At 37.9% G+C, this 22,201-nt stretch overlaps 1 protein-coding gene across 1 annotated transcript in view; it reads right to left on the bottom strand.

Annotated features, from left to right (window-relative positions):
* The window catches only part of LOC122816148 (ras-related protein Rab-26-like), a 73,241-nt gene that overhangs the window by 16,731 nt on the left and 34,309 nt on the right, over positions 1-22,201 (bottom strand). Inside the window, exon 2 of the mRNA XM_044088903.1 lies at positions 15,732-15,842. Within this exon, the coding sequence (XP_043944838.1) occupies positions 15,732-15,842 (111 nt within the window). The remainder of the gene's footprint in view (positions 1-15,731; positions 15,843-22,201) is intronic.

Below are 22,201 nucleotides of genomic sequence, written 5' to 3'. Positions count from 1 at the left end.
ACTGAAAATATTTGGCAAAAATCTGGACAGTTGAGAGGTTTGGCTCCATGATGCACTTAGCCTGAGCACACGGTTAATTAGCATAGGCCACTCCCCCAGAATGCCTGATTAGCTTTTAACATGACAGGTTTTAACACATTGACAGCCCACTGCAGTGCTGCCCATCTTCATGCTAAAACACCTTTGCAGGGGTGTCTCTGAATCAGAAATGTTTAATGCAAGGTGAAATGTACACCTCGTGTACAGCTCATGGTAACTTTTCAGAATCCAAACCAAGGTTTTATAGATCAGGATAGACATTTTAACTATTTCATCATTTATAAAATGTCATGTAATGTTTTATCTTTTTTAGGTAAATGAAGATGCTGTACCCTCATTATATAAATGTAACTGTCAAACAGGCAAGACTCCATCCCATTTTTAAAGAAAAACTGAGGAAAATCTGAATCACTTAACAAAACAGAACTAGAATGTGGCACACACGCTAACATATCAGGGAGAAAACTTTTATTTTCGTCTAGATTTATATTAGCATTGCTATAAAAATCATTACTATATGGTGGTCTTTTTCCCACGTTCAAAGGAATAAGAATTTTAGAGTTATTCAGATTAAATACCATTCTAATTGCAAGCTCATCATCACAATAAATAGTAACTCCTTACACTTTTTGTTGGACTTATGACTATGGTAACCCCTTTAACATGGCATTTCGAATGGTGTAGATTGTAAAGAAAACCACATTTCTGTACTGATTGCTACATCAATATTCTAGTCTATAATTATGTGTATTGATCCAAGAACTTACAATTTAAGCTCCTTATATTTCTTAACTTTATCTTTGTCAGCCACTAAAAATAAATTTATGCAATCTCTATAAGGATTCATGTCAGCTCAAACAGCTTTAATAAAAATCTTCTACTCAATTATTGGTCATCCTTGCAACTTCAATGTAAAGCATCTTTGGCAACCAAGTAATGTTAAGTAGAAACATTCTCTATAAGGGTAGCGCAATTAAATCTTTCCTTTGACATCTTTACCATAACAAATTGTGTGTTTCAAGCTTATCAAATAAGTTTCTGGCTTGGGTTGGTAGTTTGAAGAATTTAAACATCTGGTGAGTGTGTTTTCCTTTTGTTACAACAATTAATGCCTCCTTTGATTTCAGAATGGTGGGGATCTTTGCTAAATAAAGAATCAGAGTCTGTGGTGTTTCTTATTTCTCACTAATACAGTTTGTCCTGTGCAAAAAAAAAAATCATCTTGGCCCTTTCTTCCTCTGATCTGTTACACTTATATCTGCATAATTTCTGAACTCTTGCCCAATTATACAGGATAGCTTGTTTCTGAAGTTGTGCTTGAAAAGCAGACGGTCTAGTAGGACTTCAACACTTAGGTGAATAATTATGCCATAGGCTGCTACCATGGTTAATTGTTCTTTCTAACAAGTTGCTCTTGTATTGAAAATTCTTAAACAGAAGCAGCCCTAGACAGCAGCTGATAGTAGTTTTTGGATGGAGAGCGTGCAGATGAGGCATGCACAAATGAATAAATAGATAAATAAATAAAGATTTGTTGACATTTTGCATACGGTATTTTGTTAGCCAGTAGGCTAGTGTAACTGTATTGGTGTGTATCTTTTTGGCATTCACAATGCCTTTAAACTTGGTGGCTGTCAACAAGTGGACCGTTATTAGTCTTTACATCTATTGTAGTCCAAAAGTCGAGAATATCTTAAGAGCTGGACTTAAGTCTAGTGAACACATGAAACATACTGATTTTGTCAACGGAAACCTTGAGCAGTCATCATTAGATTTAAACTTATTGTTTTTGGCCAGATCTCTTTTAGGAAGTGACTGGTCAACTGCAAGACCCATAGGACATTTATTATACTATGGCAATCTTCTTCTTCTTTCAGCTTTTCCCAGTTAGGGGTCACCACAGCGGATCGCCTGTCCGCCCATGATTGGCAGTGGAGTTTTACAGTATCGAGTTGCCAGCCCGGCGCCCAACCTTCCACAGAAGGCATGCACACACACACACTCATGCCTAGGGCCAATTTAGAGTGTCCAATCCACCTACAGCATGTCTTTGGAATGTGGGAGGAAACCGGAGCATCTGGAGGAAACCCACGCAACCACAGGGAGTACATGCAGACTCCACACAGAAGACACCCCAGCCGAGGATCGAGCCGGAGAACCTCTTGCTGTGAGGCGGCAGCACTAACCGCTGCACCACCATGGCTGCCTGATTATACTATGGCAATAAGACCCCTAAATAGAAATCTGTACAATCACTGCCTGAAGAAGATGATGCTTCAGTTCGACTGTTAAAAAGCTTGGTAATATTAGATTATTATCACTGCTTAATACTGATGACACTGAGACGTAATGATGTGGCCTTTTGTAATCTGCACCTTTTCTGTGTTTCCTAAATATGCTAGTTTTTATTCTTGCACCAGAATTCTTTTTCTTCTTCTTTTTTTTTTTTTCTTCTCCAACGTCCTGTCTGAAAATGGTCTGCAGACTCTAGTGCCCTCACCTAATTCCAGATTGTAAATGAAATGAATGAACACATGACTGAGACATAATCTACACAGAACCAAATGATTTCAGAAATGATCTACAAAGATCACAGTTATAAAGTTAGATGGCTTTGGAACTCGATGCTCTATTGTCACATGTCCCTGCTTTTTGATATTTTGGAGGTGCATAAGGCAGGTGACAGAGTGCACAGTTAAGAAGAGTAGTGAGATATGCATATTGTAGTACTCAACAGTGAAAGCTTTACTGCCATGAAAACAGTGCCTTTGTTAGGAAGTGACCTTTGCTGCACACGTTAATATGGCTTAGTACTGGTGCTGTGTGTCAAAGTTCAATGAAATATGTCACCCATCTGTGAACATTAGCTGTTCAGCATATCAATGTAACATCTGACTGATGTCAGTTGTTTATGTTAACTGGAATACATAATGGCCTGAGAAAAGCAATGGTTTAAAATTTTAATTTTAATAACTGCACAGAGTGGGATTCATCAAGTCCTTATACTTTGAACAAGCTTTTATGCTAAGATTTTTAAGTGCTGTGGTTGAACATAAAGTATTATCTCCTCAGCTGGAGATACCTTAAAAGCTTCTGCTGATGGTGGATGGCATTTTGGGGAAAGTCAGGAAATCCTGGAGTACAAGCCAGTTTTATAGCTCTTCCCGAAAAGCAGGCATCCCTGACAGAGTACTTAACCTGTCTGCCATTGCCTCCAGCTTGGGGACACACAGTTTCCACCCCTTAATTTGTTGTCATGATAATTGAAGCTGTTTGCATATCTCCACTTCTCTGCAGTAACAGACTCCATTCACTCTCTCCACAACCTCTCCAAGTGTAGTTGATGTCATCAGACATCTGCCCCAATAAATATTACATTTGCTTGCCTGCAGAATAATACAGTAAGTCTCTGGTCTGCACTTTAAGTGCATTTACCACTCCATGGCCTCTCCATTCATACCTTCTTCTCGTCCCTTTTCACACCTGCCCCATGACATCTGATATGCTTCTATGGATTTCCTCACTGTTGCCCATTCCAGCAGTCCACTCCACCTCCAAGATATGTTTGTTGGTCACCTATTTCAAAATGGCAGTAATCACATGCCTACCTTTAGTATTCTAGGAGTGAAGTGCTGCAGCTGTTAACCTTTCACCTTCCCATTGCCAAGTGAAAAAGCCCCACTCCCTGAAAATGATTGCAAAACACCCTGCTTACTCCATGTCTTAGTGAGCCCTAGTCTCCTTTACTGTCTTATTATTACAAGCAAACGTACTTTGTCATGCTGGTATGTAATAATGGGCATAAATAACACAACGCTGAGCAAAAAACAACCATTATATCACAAACACAAAGCTTTCAGGTATTTCACCCTTTCTCAATGCTTTAACACAGGTTCACTTAAAAAACAGCATTTAAATAGGAGCCATAAACCACATGACACACAGCCCAAATATCATGTGATAGAATTAACTTAATAGAATGCATCAATCTAAAAATCAAAACTAAAAATCAATACATAACAGTAATACATAAAATTATGTCAATAAATTAATTACAAATTAGTTAAAATATACAAAATTACATTTAAAGTCTTACTTTAACTTTGTGTGCTGTAATTTAGTCAAAACAGGTTTTAAAGAGACAGAAGAATTCAAACCTGGATGTTGATCTGCTGAAAATCTAATGATCCATTCAAATTCTCTGACCTCTAATAAATTTCCAATATCACCTCCTCTAGCAGATAATGTAACAGCATCAATTACTCTAAATTTAAATCTATGACCTAAACCATGTGTACTAATGTGCTTAAACAGTGCATTATTTTCACAGGCTCTTCTAATTTCAGACTTGTGTTCTATTATGCGTTCTTTTAATCTCCTAGTAGTTTTTCCAATATAAAATGAGCAACATGCTATGCATGTTGCTAGATAAACCACATTATTTGTATTACATGTGGCCGAGATATCAAATGTAAATTCCTTATGTGTTAATGGATGCAAAAATGTACTATTATCAGATGACTCACATAGAATGTCATCACAACAACTACAATTGCCACATATAGAGGTACCTTTCTTTCTCAGGACACAGGCAAAATCAGCTTCCGGTCTAAAATCTTTATAACATAACATGCTCTTTATAGTCTTCATATTTTTATAAGCAAACTTAGGTTTATCATCCAAAATTGCCCTAATTTCATTGGATGCCATTAGTACTGTCAAATATTTACTAATAATATTCCTTACTGATCTTGTCCTAGTATTATATGAGGTTATATATCTAAGCTTCCCTTCCCTACTAACATCACTAGAGCTACTATTTTTATATTCACCATTAGACAAGAATATGGGTATAAAGGTAGTCGACCTATTTGTTATTACTTGGGTCTTAATATCAAGCAGAATATCAGGATCATATCCACTATCTAAGAATTCTTGATATACCTCATCTAGCTGTACCAAAAATCGTAAATCATCAGTGTTAAGTCTACTAATCCTACTAAATTGTGCCATAACAATACTTTTAAAAACATGAGGGGCATGCATGCTTGACCCATGCAAATACCTCCCTGCATTAACTTCCTTTCTATAGACACTTGTATTTATTACACCATCACAATAATCTATACTAACATCCAAAAAGTTTATCAAACTATCGGAACAATCCATTTTAAATTTTAAAAAACTAGTTGTATTGTTCAAATAGCATAAATATTCATGTAAATCTCTAGAGGACCCCTTCCAATTCAAAAAACAGTCATCTACAAATCTTTGATAAAAGCACACATTAGGATTTATAAATTCTTTCCCATTAAATACATAAAGTTTTTCCCATTGGTATAAGACCAAGTTTGCATATGTATTGGCTACCAGTGTGCCCATGGCTACACCGGAAAGCTGTAGATAAAGCTGTTTATTGAATAAAAAGATATTATTATGTAACACCAAATCTAGTAGAGAACAAATGTTCTCTATATGTCTAGCTGTAAATGACGAAGAATGTACCAAAAATTCACATATGGAGTTAATACCATATTCATTTGGAATTACTGTGAATAAAGAAGTAATGTCAAGCGTAACAAAAATTACATCCTTATTCATACTCACATCATTAAAGGCTATATACCATTGCTTTAATTTTAAAAGAAAATCTATTGTATCTTTCAGCACAGTTTCACAGGAAAATAAAAATGGATACAATTGCTTCTATAAATAAACAGAAATACGCTCCGTTATCCAACCATTTCCCAAAACTATCGGGCGCATAGGTGGATCTTGCCAAGATATGTGGATTTTCGGTATGCCATATAACTGTGGTATAGTTGGACATGTAACTGTAAAATAATGAAATAAATCTAAATCTATATCTCCCGATAACTGCAAGTCATAAATAAACATGTTAACATCACTAACACATTTCTTAATATCTGATGTAACATCTGACTGATGTCAGTTGTTTATGTTAACTGGAATACATAATGGCCTGAGAAAAGCAATGGATTAAAATTTTAATTTTAATAACTGCACAGAGTGGGATTCATCAAGTCCTTATACTTTGAACAAGCTTTTATGCTAAGATTTTTAAGTGCTGTGGTTGAACATAAAGTATTATCTCCTTAGCTGGAGATACCATAAAAGCTTCTGCTGATGGTGGATGGCATTTTGGAGAAAGTCAGGAAATCCTGGAGTACAAGCCAGTTTTATAGCTCCTTTCCAAAAGCAGGCATCCCTGACAGAGTACTTAACCTGTCTGACATTGCCTCCAGCTTGGGGACACACAGTTTCCACCCTTTAATTTGTTGTCATGATAATTGAAGCTGTTTGCATATCTCCACTTCTCTGCAGTAACAGACTCCATTCACTCTCTCCACAACCTCTCCAAGTGTAGTTGATGTCATCAGACATCTGCCCCAATAAATATTACATTTGCTTGCCTGCAGAATAATACAGTAAGTCTCTGGTCTGCACTTTAAGTGCATTTACCACTCCATGGCCTCTCCATTCATACCTTCTTCTCGTCCCTTTTCACACCTGCCCCATAACATCTTATATGCTTCTATGGATTTCCTCACTGCTGTTCATTCCAGCAGTCCACTCCACCTCCAAGATATGTTTGTTGGTCACCTATTTCAAAATGGCAGTAATCACATGCCTACCTTTAGTATTCTATGAGTGAAGTGCTGCAGGTGTTAACCTTTCACCTTCCCATTGCCAAGTGAAAAAGCCCCACTCCCTGAACATTATTGCAAAACACCCTGCTTACTCCATGTCTTAGTGAGCCCTAGTCTTCTTTACTGTCTTATTATTACAAGCAAAAGTACTTTGTCATGCTGGTATGTAATAATGGGCACCCAGTTTGCCCCATGACTATGCCAAAGAGGCATACAAGGATTCTGTTCTAGAATTGTAACTCCAGGGAGTTAGTTAGGGGTACTGTAGGTCATGTGTGTGTGTACGTTTTTGTGTGTATAGGTCAATGGGTCAGTGCCCATGAGTGTATTGGGGGAGTGTGTGTGTGTGTGTGTTTGGGTATGAGTGTATGCATGCATGAATGTGTGAATGTGCGGTGGGTGGGGCTGTCATAGCTCCACACTCCTCTAGACTGAGTAAATCCTACTGACTTAAAAGTTATTAAAGCAACAAGTCTGGCATCACTATGGACTGTAGGAACTCTAAGAAGACTGAGACTTAATATCTGGCAATATTGATGGACTATGAGGATTTGTGATTTACAAAAACAGAGTCAATAAAGAAGAGAATATTGGGGATGTTCTCTGAATGAGGAATGATGGTATGTGTGTGTGTGTGTGTGTGTGTGTGTGTGTGTGTGTGTGTGTGTGTGTGTGTGTGTGTGTGTGTGTGTTAATTCTGGGACAGATAAGAGGAATGACGGTGTGTGTGTGTAAATTCTGGGACAGATAGGAGGAATGACGGTGTGTGTGTGTGTGTGTGTGTGTGTGTGTGTGTGTGTGTGTGTGTGTGTTTGTGTGTGCGCGTGCACTGGAATGTCTGTATGTGTGTAGAAGAGTTAATAACAGGTGCGTGTCTGCTAATCCAGTGCAAGGGATGCCAGTGTTAACTACCACAGGAAAGTGGTGGTTTGCACTCACAGTAGTTAAAGGCAATTCAGAGACATGCAAATTAACTGATAATGAGGTCTTTCTTCTTTGCACCTAGTGTGTGTCTGAATTTCATTTCTGTGCATTATGAAAACAGGCACTTTTAGCCATCACTTTTCCTGCAAGCAGTGGGGTTTGGTCCGAGTCCCTGGGACGATCATCACCTTATCATAATTCAACAATTTAAGATGGAATTCAAAAACAAAGGTTTCAACTTTTATACTGGATTGAACTTTTGTTTTGATTCACTACCAACAAGATAAGTATTAGAAATTATTTTACAGCAAATCTAAGAACCAATTATGATCCAGTGAAATGGAATATTAGTAGCAAGAAACACAGATGCTCACTGTAGTTAAATAAAACCTTAATGAGGTATTAGTCTGTCAAAAAAACTTCATTGTCAGGTTTATCACAAGTTTCGAGGAAAAAAAATCACCATCTAAACCAATAATATTTACTCATACTCCACTAACTTCTTAGGAAACAAATTATATACAGTGAAACAAATATATCCTTGTTTTGATTATCTCACATGTTCTTTATTACTAGTGGTTTTGAAGAAAAGAAAAACACCGAAGTAACATGTGAGGACTACAGAAAATAGGAAAGCTGAAAGCTCAGTTGTTATGCATTTTTAGAACACCATAATCAACAGCTCATAGTATTAGAACAAATAAAGTTGGATGAAAGCTATGGTAAACATTTTATAACAAAAGGAATCGATATCTATTTTAAAATATCAGACATTAAGATCTAATGCACTCAACAAAAAATGTAACTGGTAGTATTTATTCTAACAATTTACTGATTCATTCTTTAGTTTGACTGGGTATGTTTAATGCTGTGTGTTGTGTATTGCTTGTATCTTTTTAATAGTGGTTTTGATGGACATTCATTGAAGGCTTTGCCAAGGTACCACAGGGTTTAATAAATGTTCCTTTGTTTTCATTTTAGTGGGTCTCTGCTTGCCTTTTGTATGTTTTAATAGGTTTTACTAATCTTTTAAAACAATTAAACATGTTCAAATTCAGTAACAAATAAATAAATAAAGGCAATTACTAAAAGGAATGTTCATTTTATCTTAGCATGCTTATTAATACTAATGTGAACATGCAGATTGTCCAAAAAGGGGAGGCAAACTGATATAAACTGACTGATCCTTGAAGTATTTAATAAGGAAAACTGTAAGATTTTCAAAAACAAAAAGATTTATTTTTCTTCTTCCCAAGAGACTTTAAGAATTGTGCAGTTTTACTGTAGCACTTCAGAAGTTAAGGATGGAGAGTAAAGTTGTTTAGATAAGTCAATTAAATGCAACAATGGACCAACATTAAATCAGCCCTGCTTAAGCAATGTGAATCTCTTTCTCTTCATTCGAAGACTTAAATGCCCATTTTTTTCCCTGACGTGTCCTTAAAACAATGGTTAAGGTGTTTGCCTAACAAACACAAAGTGCAGGGTTTGAGTCTCACAAGGGATAATTGGCTAGGCTTAAAATGGCTCACAAGGGCAGTTAGCTTACTTAGTACTAAACTATGAAATGATCTATGTACTGCATTTTCAAGTCAGAAATTTACAAAGGTCACTACAACATTAATAATGTATCTACTCACTATATTTAAAATGCTGTAGTTTTTTTTAAAATGTTAAATGAGAAACTACATTGTAATTAACAATTAATAATAACAAAGGCAATTTCCAGTAACCTATTAAAAAAACAAACAGCAAAGTCCCAATATTTCTAAAGCAAGTGTTTTAAAGTCAGCTATCAGAAGTAAACTGGTCAGAAAATCTGAATTCACATGAGCTGTCATGCAGTCTGAAAATTACATAGTTTTAGCAATCATGATTTGTATAAGACGAGACTGAGAGATTCATGTGTACTTCGCCAATATTGACTATACTATGGTTTGTTGTATAATTTAATGCACCCAGTGTGATATGCAGCAATGACACTTGCATTTCTGCTCAAGAGTTAAAGGCATGTCACCTATTCATGGGGTTGCAATAGAGAAAGTGTTGCTGATGTGACTGGACAACATTAGATAGAGAACATGAGAAGATTTTGAAGGTTGTTGGCCTGACTGACAACAGAATAAGGGAATTTTCACTGAAAGCCACTTTCAGTAAATATTAAGTGGCAACCTTTCTCCATTGCTGTACATGTGAAGTTGGTACATATACAGTGGGCAGTGCAAGGGGTCTCCTCCTCATATGGTGGGGATGTAGGAGGGAGGCTTGCCTCCCTGCAAAAAAAAAATGCTTGATGAGTTGGTCACTAAAAGTGGCTTTCGGTGATTAATTTTCAATGTGTTGTTAGTTGGACAAATATCATACAACAAATAATCATGAATCTCATTGGAGGATGGATAAATTTTAAATTTTTTCTATTACTGTACAATCCAGCAGTTCTTGTATTTAGTTTTGCAGCTCTCCACTTGTACAATATAACATTTATAAACAGAAAAAAATTACTAGACGGCAAGTTTACTAAAATGTCTACTATTATGTATTCTGGTACGTTATTTACAAAGATAACAGTCCAATGTGACTGAAGCAGGAGACTATAGTAATAACATGCTCACGACAAGCTCGGGTTTCAGTTGATTCAGTTATGTAGCTGCAGCAGAGGCGTAACACTATTAAAGGAGGCCTTGGATCAAGTTGTTTGCTTGTGTGGTTTTTTTACAAATATGCCAACAAGGACTTTTGTACTACTCCACTCATAATGAGTATACAGACAACAAGATGCAGAAGTTCAGTTGGCAAGCTTATGGCCTAAATGGCATTTCAAAATACAAAAAAAATCTCCCTTTTAAATTCTACCTATAATAAGCTTATACCACTCTTTCCCTTATTTCAGGGGTATTCAAACTGTATAATATGGTCACAATAATAATTGTAATCATCATAGTATACATTTTGCAAATAACTAATAATAGTACAACATTTAGAATCTATATGTACAGAAGGAGGGAAAAAAACAACAGGGTCTTTTATTTTTCAGGCTTCTGACATTATAATATTGCTGGTCTTATCACATGCAAAGCCAGTTACCCCTTGTTTGCACATGCTAGGTGAGAACAGTTATGAACTCTCTATATTTCCCTAACTCCATAAGGATTGTTATACTCAAATCAGAAATGCTCAGTATATCTATCCTACTTCAGCCGCAGTGTCCTGTCAACCGTCCACACTCAGGTGATGGCAAACAATTTATTCAGCTCTATATTCTGTACTATAAATAAACAGGATTTCATGAACTAGATCTAATCTTAACCTTTTTACTTCAGAGTATGTGAATAGCACTGAATGTCTGAAACAGAACTATTACATGACTTTACCTAATGCAAAAAGATGTTTGTGGATATCCATCTGTATGAACAAACGATGTACTAGTCTACATTTTTGTCAGCTTCACAAGGAAAACATCAGTTTAGTCATTGGCTCTAATCATCTGTTAATGCGATCAATGCTTAGAGATCAACAATTGCAGCATACTTACAAAGCAGAATTCACAATTACTGATTTAGCATGAAGCAAATGATCTACTGAAGTGTTATCTGAAATTTAGTCATACTAATATCAAATATACAGATTAATACATAATACAACTTCAAAAGATCTTGGATACGAATATCTAGAGCCTGCAAAATATGTTGTTATTAAAATGTAAGTAAGACGTGTTACACTGCCTAACCTTTAGCCACACCACAGTCTACAAACTGCAAGCTAGATACATGACAAACACATTACATTTTTTTTTTGATACTTAACATCCATGTTTGACGCTCTTTGCCAAAACTCCATTTCCAAGTTAAACATAAGCATCTGACAGAGTGCAATTAGGACAGTAAAAACTAAGTAACTGTATATTCACTGCATGTCAAATCTCTCTTGCCGAGTTGCTTATTAGACAATGGAACACAGTTTTCATTACAGATAATTGCATATTGTATGTGTTCAAAGTTTTAGCTTCCCTTCATGTAATACAGAAGACCAAACGTGCCCCATTTTCTGTTTCCACTAGCACATAATTAAAAATTGGCAGCATTATTCTCATTATAAAATAGGGTTATAATATCATGCAATCCCATTGGTCAAAATGCAACACAGCAACATGATAAATTCCATGACAGCTTGTATTCTATCATACCTTATTGCTTAGTTATTTTGACAGCAAATACATGGTACCATTTCTACCTATTGGAAATACATTGCCATTTTTCCAGTTTTGAGTTCATTGACCTCAAAATTCTCTAATTCCCAGAACCTGGGATCCAAACTAAGCATGGCTTCTTTTTCAAATCTTAATTTAAAGTCTGCATGAACATTTGTTCTTACATCTTTAATTCATTGCATTCTTAACCATACATCCTTCTAGGTATCTTCAAAGCCGTCTTCAAAGAGTCCCTTCATCACCAACACCACTTCTAGGTTCATAACCTCAGTCAGCTACACCTCCTCCCCTTTTCATATTTGACAATAACTTTTGCCATAACATTTAAGCTATTGCTGTATCCTTTGTTCTTGAACGTCCTTATCTGTTGTTCATTAAACCCCTGACCTAATGCCATGACTTAAATTAGCTCCTATCATTTAATCAGTTTTACATAGCTTGTAACATTATTCTATTTTACTGTTTGTATGTGCACATAATTGTATTTTATATCTACTTCTGGTAGCCCAGAATTCATTGTATACTCGTTATATCCTTCAAACTTCACAGGCATAACTTGTGTGCATCCTCTTGAGTTTGAGTAAATTAAAATAAAGAATTCAAATAGCAATGATCTTTTCTGATAATACTCAGAGTTAAATGGCATTTTTCACATCTCCCATTAATGGACAAAAAGCTGAAAATCATATGTATATTGAAACAGTCAGTAGCACAGTTAATTTCTAGGCAATAGGCACTGTAGTTTAACAGCTCAGTTTTATGATAACAAAGACCTAGAGTATTCCTTACTAGCAAAGGCTCAGTAATAGTACGTTAGTGTTAAAACTAGGTGTGAAAAGCCAAAGCACTTTTCAGTATAGCATTGCCTTAATCTTTCTAGGCAACTATAAGAGTAACATTTTTTACTATATCAGTGAAATTCCTTTACATACTGGAGCAAGACCATTTAAATAATCTTTAGAACAACAGAGAAATCATCAGACAGTAATGCCTTATGCCTTTGTCATACTTAGCAGAAGAAAAATGGACTGAAATCAACCCAAGAAGCAATCTGCTGTAATCAATTATTTGGCTACCTCCTCATTTAGATGAATAGTTTTGCAAAACAAAACAGAAAAGCACATTGCTTGCCTAATTAGACTAGGTGGAAATATAAACTATATAGTTTAGATCATAAATGTCAGAAAATACTCCTACTTTCCTGAGCAAAATATGAAACAAGAACTTGACTTTTTTAAAATATTCATGACACTGCTAAACATGTTTTTCACTTCAGGCTTTTTTACTGAGAACATCATGCATTTTGAACACATTTGTAAAAACAGTAAAAGACACAGTTTTCCGTGTAAAATTTAAATAGCATCTGAAGGCTTTAAACAACTGAACCAAAACCTTTCACAAATAGCAAGTACATAAAATGCAAAGATTATTCACGTGCTCAGGATCTGTGCAAGGTGTATAAGCTGCTAATGTGTCTAGAACCCTCAGCATCCTGTGCATTCCTTACTAGCATCAAAAAGTTACTTTAATGAGGGGGAAGAATGTTACTGTGAAGGACCTGCCAGATTTGTTAGGTAATAAAGCTACATCACAGTACTCAAATAATGCACATTCCACATCTGCTGAAAAGGTTAAGTACAAGCACACCTACAACGCCATTATGTAAGGCATTATACAAGACATCATGTAAGAACAGTTTCTAAAAATCACTCATATAAATTCAACACAATGAAATGCATATAAACATTTTATGGAGGCATTTCCATTAATCATTTACATGACAGCCATAGAAAGTATGTCTGTACCTAAAAGAATATTGTGAGCCATCTTCACTCACATGCATATTTGACCATCTGATTTTTATCATAAACTTCTGAATAAAACTGCACCTTATTTTCACCTATGAAAGAACCACATCCCCACTTGTGTTCTCTTGAAATTATTCATACAGAGATCGGTGTGTGATCCAGATGTGCAGACAAACAAAAATTTAAATGCTGTCACTCACATTACAAGGCAACAAATTCCAATGTAAGTACAGTTAAAATATCAGAGTAGCAGGTTTTCCCGATCAATAACATTTCACAGATAAATAAAACTATATATATTTTTTCATTGAACTGGGATAATACATTCTAGGAACAATTTCAAAGGGTATAAAATGTTCTCATCAATGTTTCTGAATCCATCTTAGTCGTTTTCAGTGATGTTTACTGTGGTAAGATATAGATCGCCAGTGCCATATAAGTATAGCAGGACTGTTTAATGCAAATTTCTGTTGTAGCTTACAGCACTTATAAAAAAAAAAAATCTGTGGAATGTTAAACAGCCTTCCAAGATTTATTGAGGTGCAATGTTCTCTGATGGACAGCAAGCAAACATCCAAATGCTTAAACTATAATTTTCTGTTTTTGCAAGTGTATTTTTTAAAAGAGATGTAAGCTACTACCTTTTATAGTTTCTAAACAAACTGTCATGATGGTCTTCAGGAACCCCTTACCACTCTTCATTTTGCAGTGCTTGGTTTAGAAAATGTTGCAGGATATTCAGAATTAAGCAAGGTTGAAGGGATAGAGCTTCTCTGTCATGCAGCTATTCTATCAGATTCTGCACTAAAAGATAGAATGTTTTTTCATGCAAAACTGCAAATTGAAAACATAAGTGACAAAAATCAGAACATTTTTGTTTTATATGAAGGAAAAGTTATCTACACTCGCTATGCAGTGGGCTGTTCTCTTGTACCTATATTTATTTTTGTTTCTTTTATACTTTTTTCTATCCTACATGACTGACCACCATTAAGACCTGCTGCAACCTTGCTCATTCATTCCCGCCACCAAGATGACAGCCATCATTTAAGCATCCATAGGGGATTTTCAATTTCCTGGCCCTAACCCTTCGCCTGGCAGCAGATGTGTGGGCTCAGATGCAGGGGCCCTACTATGCCTTCTCGTGTGAGAGTACACTTTTGCTGCACATTCTCCATGAAGATTGTTGTAAGACACAGATTGGCAGGTCCATGCATGTTACCAGTCTGTATACTGTATGCTGGTCTCCCTCTCTCTCTAGTAGGTACTGACACAGCAGGAGGTCAGACTACCTCCTGGATGAGCAAGTTGCAATCAGCTGGTCACTTCCCCCTACTGGCTTCTCCATTGCTTGGGTCACCAGTCAATCCCAGCTCATCCAGTCAAAGTATGGGGTTTATGCTCCTATACTACAGAGCTGATACCGTACCCCCTACTTATTATACTTAACTCTGACTTTGCTGCATATAGGGGAGAGATGGAAATTTCACAGACTGCAGTAATGACATTCTAGGAAGCCAATGTCTAAAAAAAAGTGACCATTCCATCATTTTGCTTTTTGAATGGATACCCATCTCCACTTTTGCTTAGCTCTCTTATTTTAAGGGAAAGAAATAATATATGTAGCTAAAGAAATCTTTGATTTCATGGAGTAATAAACAGGGATTTGTACTTCGTACACTGACATTTTGGTGCACCTTCTGCCTCCTATTTGGAATGCCTTACAATTCTAAGGGAAGTCTATGGAAGCTAACAAGAAATAGGATAATGGAAGCTATCCCTTTAAGAAAAGCTCTGCACCAGCCTAATCTCACAATAATCTACTTGACGATAAGGAGGTAAATAAGAAGCCTATCCCACTGGAAACAAGTAAATTATTGCATGGGGTGCTCTGGTGTATAACATGTATTAAATGTGCAAGGAAGCATTTAGGCTGTAAGAAATGAAAAGTATATATTTCAAAATAAAATTTTTAACACAGATGTTCTCAGTGGTGTTTTGCACTTGAACTAAAACAATGAAAGTATATAGTATTACATTTAAGAACACGGACGCTTTAAATACCAATTGTTATTGTCTTACCCGGAAATCAATTCCTACAGTAGAAATAAAGCTTCCTGCAAGAAACGCGCCATCTTTGAACCTGACAAGTAAGCATGTTTTTCCAACTCCGGAATCCCCAACCAGCATAACCTACAATTAAAATTATATAAAAATCAAAGTGAGGAGATAGCAGTAAACATTCTCACTGACATATAAACAGCATTGAGTAGAAGTTGCATGCATATCAACTTTAAAAAATTAACTATAGAATACTTTTAATATGCCATAAGAAATAGCCTCTTCAAAACATTACCTCTTTAATAATGGCCCATTATGTGTATCACAATGTTTCATATTTGCAAGCCTACAGTCACCACAGCAAGAGCAGATGACACCAAAAAATGGCTCACTCAGTGAGCCACCTAGACATTACGTTATGGCCCTATATCCAGTTATAAGCAGATTCATTGTTACAAAGATGATGTACTCTCATAGACATCGGGGATAAAGGGAGTCAAAACTAGCAGTTGCCTATAGCATGTTTATGGATGCAAAGTACGCATTTAAGGTGGAATATGAGCACTGCATATAATTACTATCAGAGTAAGGGACATCGGGGTCACTTTACTGCTCCTAAATTCATCTGGGAAAGCACAGACCATCTGTAAATTCAAAATCATGCCTCTAGAGACATCACCAATGTCACAGATTTAAAGGGATAACCTGAAAATAAGTTTAACAAAAGATTCTGTTGTTTCATACGATAATAAAAAGTATAGCTCTCCAGGTACCTTACATAACTTTAATAAGACAATAGGAGAAAGAAAAAAGTATTTTTAAAACAAGCCACGTAAGCCAGAACATGAAATAATATGTACTTAAAAGGCAGAATTTGTAGATCAGCTGTACTGAGCATTCGAATGCAAAATTAAGTGTGTTCTGACAGCTTTTATTGACAGATAATGACATTCTCTGCAGAATTTATTGCTGTAATTAAATGTTACAGAATACTGTTTTCATAAAAAGGAACGATTTGAACATTAAAATCAAAATGTTAAAAAAAGCATGCAGAACTTAAATTAACTTTAAACAAAATGCAAATGAATGCATTTACAAGCTGCCTCAACTTTTAAAAACTAACCTGAGTTGCAATTAACGAAGTCAACCAGATCTTAATTGTTTCTCTGCATATTTTCCTGTCTACCCTTAGGTCTTTCTTTCCTTTTCTTCGATCTGTCACTATACCATCTCAAACCTATGCTTATGTGATGATTGTGGTATTCAGTCAAATGGAACTGTATGTACCTACATATGCTAAGTTTAATATTATACTATGTCTTGCATCCTTTACACATCTATCTGTATTAAGTATTGAACTTTCTATATTTGTACGTGCAAACTGGCAAGTTATCTGCTACTTTCTTTGTGTCTTATGTACTAAGCGAACATTGTATGCTGAAAATGACCCACCTTTGGCTCAGTCGGACTCTCCCAGTCAACAAATGGAAATAAGTAAAATAAATAAATACATTTTGTAAAGCAATATATTTCTACCCATCTCATATTGTGAGCCATTACATTCTAATGTTATTCTTCAAGACAAATGAAGAATGGAAAGAACCTTCTGTTAGCATATTTCAGCCGCAGTAGTTTACTGCCAAATCCAAGTGTCATAAAGGTCATAATTCACAGAGATCCAGTAAGGAACAAGCTTTGCGCAACATATGATGTCGTATACTGCAAACACAAATAACCAAAACAGGACATATTGCGCAGGCAGGTAATCAACTGTGCTAAAAGGAATGCACCAGGACAAGATGGAAAAGTCAAAATCTGTTCTGAATGGTGCAGCTGAAAAGATAGTGAGGTAAGACAGCGGGGTCATACTGCTTTACATGAGCTTTTAAAAATGCATACTATGGCCACAGTGGTGCATGCTATGGCCACAGTGGTGCCTTCTATGGCCACAGTGGGTATTGTGATTCCATGTCTGCACTGCATTGCTAAGTACTGCATAGAAACTACATATAACAGTCCTGTTATCTGGTGCCCTGCCAGCTGTATGCTGTACTGGTTAATCTAAAGGGGCGGTAAGGGCAGTATAGAGAAGTAGGAATAAAGGTATACAGCAAGCAGAGATATACACAGAAGGAATATATACAGGGGAATGCATGGGGAGTTGGTAGAGTACAATGTTTTTACAAGGATAGGTTTCCCATTTTCTATCTATACAGAAAAGGGATTATAAAAAGCATAAAAGGGAAACTGGGGGAGAAAGTTTGGGGAGGAAAAGCATTTGGGAGCTGACAAACACAAAACAGCACAGGCAAACAGGAATAAACAGTACAGGCAAATAGTAGTAGATAGTACAGGCAAACAGGAGTAGACCAGCACACACTGGGAGACATGGGCTACACTCACACAAATAAACATAAGGCAGCCAAATGACTTGGAATGGGGTGCCATACAGGCTGCATATGCTAGCAGCTGAATGGTCCAGATATTACTGCAACCTAGTAGATGGAAGTCCTGGGTTCAGTTGGTTGGTGGTATGCGCCAAGCCCTGCTCAGTGGAAGTCCTGGGTTTAGTTGGTTGGTGATATGCACCAAACCCTGCTCAGTGGAAGTTCTGGGTTCATTTGGTTTGTGGTATGCACCAAGCCCTGCTCAGTGGAAGCCCTGGGTTCAGTTGGTTTGTGGTATGCACCAAGCCCTGCTCAGTGGAAGCCCTGGGTTCAGTTGGTTGGCGATATGCACCAAACCCTGCTCAGTGGAAGTTCTGGGTTCATTTGGTTTGTGGTATGCACCAAGCCCTGCTCAGTGGAAGCCCTGGGTTCAGTTGGTTGGTGGTATGCACCACACCCTGCTCAGTAGAAGCCCTGGGTTCAGTTGTTTGGTGGTATGCACCACACCCTGCTCAGTAGAAGCCCTGGGTTCAGTTGTTTGGGTTCAGTTGTTTGGTGGTATGCACCACACCCTGCTCAGTAGAAGCCCTGGGTTCAGTTGTTTGGTGGTATGCACCATACCCTGCTCAATGCAAGTCCTGAATTCATTTGGATGGCAGTATGCACCATACCCTGCTAGATGGGCGTCCTGGGTTCATTTGGATGGCAGTATGCACCATACCCTGCTAGATGGGCGTCCTGGGTTCATTTGGATGGCAGTATGCACCATACCCTGCTAGATGGGCGTTCTGGGTTCATTTGTTGGCAGTATGCACCATACCCTGCTCGATGGAACTCCTGGGTTCAGTTGGTTGGTGGTATGCACCATACCCTGCTTGATGTAAGTCCTGGGTTCATGTGATTGGCAGTATGCACCATAACCTGCTCAATGGAAGTCCTGGGTTTATTTGGTTAGCAAGATGCACCATGTCCTACTCTGGTGGCATGATGGCATGGGTCAGCCAGTCTGGTGAATTCATGGTTCTTTGCAGGGTTTATGTATAGGCAGCCATCATGATATTGCCAGAGTAACTGCTCTCCACCACATGTGCAAGAAATCCCTGAGCTAGAGCAGGTGAATGGCACAGGCTAACTGCCTAGGATGAGCCAGAGGACCCCCAGGTTAAGTAATTCCACCCTGCTCACCCACCTTAGCTCCAGCCTTGTCTACAGAAGTGGCAAACAAAAGCTGATGCATCTGCAGTTAAGTGGTGCCATCACAACCTACAGAAGGGAAACATAAAGGGAAGGGTGTCATTTGTGATTATGTCCAAAAGATGGTACAAATGGAGAGATAAGAGTCCCACTGTGCCAGTATTCTTTGCTGCATCCTGCATCACCCAGAAGCATTCTCTTCTCATTCTGCCTATAGTGAAAGTCATCACATGCACACATGGAGAATATAGCCTCATTAGCAAATATTCAGTACAAACTCACATTTATTTGCGATTTTACTTGGCAAAGTTTCATCTTAAACACCAAAATGCACAGCAAGGAAGCATCTATAACTGAGCAGCTTGAAACTCTATCTGGGAACAGTGAAATAGCATTTCGCAGATGAGATCCCAAAAGAAGTATACAACATTCCATAGTACTGTGGTAAGATATAGGTCACCACTGCCATATAGACATGAGCTCTTGATTGGCTATAGATTATAGTACAACTAATGTTTCTATTTATAAAACTAGTGTTTTGTGGTTACCTGCAGTTTCTGCCTGAATATACGACAGTGTAGTTGTACCAACAGGAAGACAGTCTGCAACAACAGAACTGCCTATCCTTCCTCCCTGCTGTCTAACATACATGAGGTTAGTGTGTGCCAACAGAGCATGGGTAGTGGGTGCCTGCAAAGACAACCCCTGCCAGCACAGCCTATTACCTATGGTTGCCTATAACTCTCCAGCGGGTTCCTAGTCATGCTATCTATAAAGCCCTCTTCACCTAAACAACCATAAAGATGTACTTTATTAACAAACAGCAACTGCTCAAATTTCACATACTAGAGTAACAGTATACATGTGATAAGCAGTAAATTGTACATTTCTTTTGCAGTGGGATAAGTTACTCTTTACAACCCAATGTGTGGGATAGCCTCTACACCCCTGATTTATAAATATATAGTCTCCAAGGCTGCACAAACTCAGAGAAACTACAATTACAGAAATAGTCTGTGTAGTCAAGAATCTAACAGTGGGACACACAGATGAACATTCAGCTGTGAGCAGATGAGCCTCTAGCAGTTAAAGAATGAGTATATGTAAGACATTACCAACCCCAGCTGTATATGTGCACATCCGTACCACTGGGGTAGTCATCTGTGACCTCTACACATCCATACCACTGGGATACCCAAGAGCCATTACCATATCTGCGACCTCTACACATTCATACCACTAGGGTACCCAAGCATCATTAGCATATCTGTGATCTCTACTGTTTTCCTGTCCACATACAATCCTGTGTTGTGTAGAGCCAAGCTTACCTACTGTTTATTATTGGTAGCCTACTCTTCCCAGATGTCACTGCCCTACAGCTATTGTCTCCTTTTTTCATAGGTGTACTCACGTCCTCCACAGGGGATAGAAGACAGAGGTTACACAGCTTCAGCTGATGTTGTACTACAGACACTCAAGACCCATAGGAGGCATCTGTGGGGAAGAGGAAAAAGTAGTGTTTATTAGACTGTACTAGATCATGTGCTGGACAGTGGTCCATAGCATTAATTCTATGCTAGGAAAAAGTACACAGCAACTTCAGCATAAGAGCAGATGGGTCAGCAATAAAGGGAGGCCGCCTCCCACTGCAAACCTCATGGATGATGAATCCTAGAAATAAAAGGATGACATTAGCTCTCATTGGGGGCTTACGTCCAAGACCTTCAGCATACCATGCTGGTGTCACTGACGCTGGACTAGCAACAGCCTCTGGACAGATAGGTGTTGAATTTTCCTTTAAAACCTTTATCCTTTTAAATAGGAAACTTCCAGCATGGTGATAATGGTCAAATTACGCACACACACACACACACACACACACACACACACACACACACAAATACAGGAAAATACAGAGAAAGCTCTCTGCCTAGGCATTGTTAAAATGATACAAGTGAAAAAATAATATTAGCTCACATTTGTAGCATGAACCAAAGACCTCAAGCATATGATGCTGGTGGTACTAACATCTGGACAGATAGGTTTTGAGGTGAGAAATTCTTAATATCCCTGCACGGAGAGGATGAGGACAATGGTATAATATCTGGAAGAGCAGATACAGTTTATGGGAGTGGCCAAACTTCATGTATCTCTCAGAGAGAAAAAACAGGTTAGAATCCATAAGACTGTCCAGTATGAAAGTCTGTCCTCATCTACATCTGACCTAGGGACTGCACAGCATGGGTGCACGCTATTCCTTTAAGGAGAGAACTCCCTATGATAAGTGCCACCACAGCTCCCCTAGAGGTGCAGCACTGGACTAGCATACTGCATCTGATGTCAATACACCCAATACAGAGCAGCCTACTAGGGGTTTCTAGCATCATCTGGTGTCACAGCCATGCCCAATATGCTGGCAGTGCTTGACATCAATCAACAGATGTTATGGGACGATAACCAAGATGCAGTTTGCAGTCAACCAGGCCAAAATGGAAATGATTAATGGGCTGCTGGACTTCATGAGGAAGTCACTCCAAAGTGCCAACAACTTCAGGAGACAATGGAGTCCAGTAATGATGGCATGATGGGTCATGTGAGGTCCATAATGGCACACATTGCCAGTATATCTTGTGAGGTCCACAATGGCACACATTGCCAGCATGTCCACCTCCAAGCAGAGGATACCAAATGCCACTCTCACTGACTTATATCCAACAGTGTTGTCTGTAGCTAGGGGTGTATGCATACACGAGGTGACATGATACCCCTATTGTTGCAAGTGCTGACTCTGTTCCTTGCATTAGCCTCCCTAGGTGTACACCTTGTGTATGTCATGGATGGTGATGGCACAGATTATTCAGGGGAAAGGACACATTAATGGCGGATCTTGTCCACCTTCTGTTTCACCAA

Source organism: Protopterus annectens, chromosome 12.part0, assembly GCF_019279795.1.
Source record: "Protopterus annectens isolate FY-2018-M chromosome 12.part0, PAN1.0, whole genome shotgun sequence".
NCBI classification, from domain to species: Eukaryota; Metazoa; Chordata; order Ceratodontiformes; family Protopteridae; genus Protopterus; species Protopterus annectens.
Note: the sequence above shows the minus strand (reverse complement) of the source record. Positions and strands in the feature narration are given on the sequence as shown.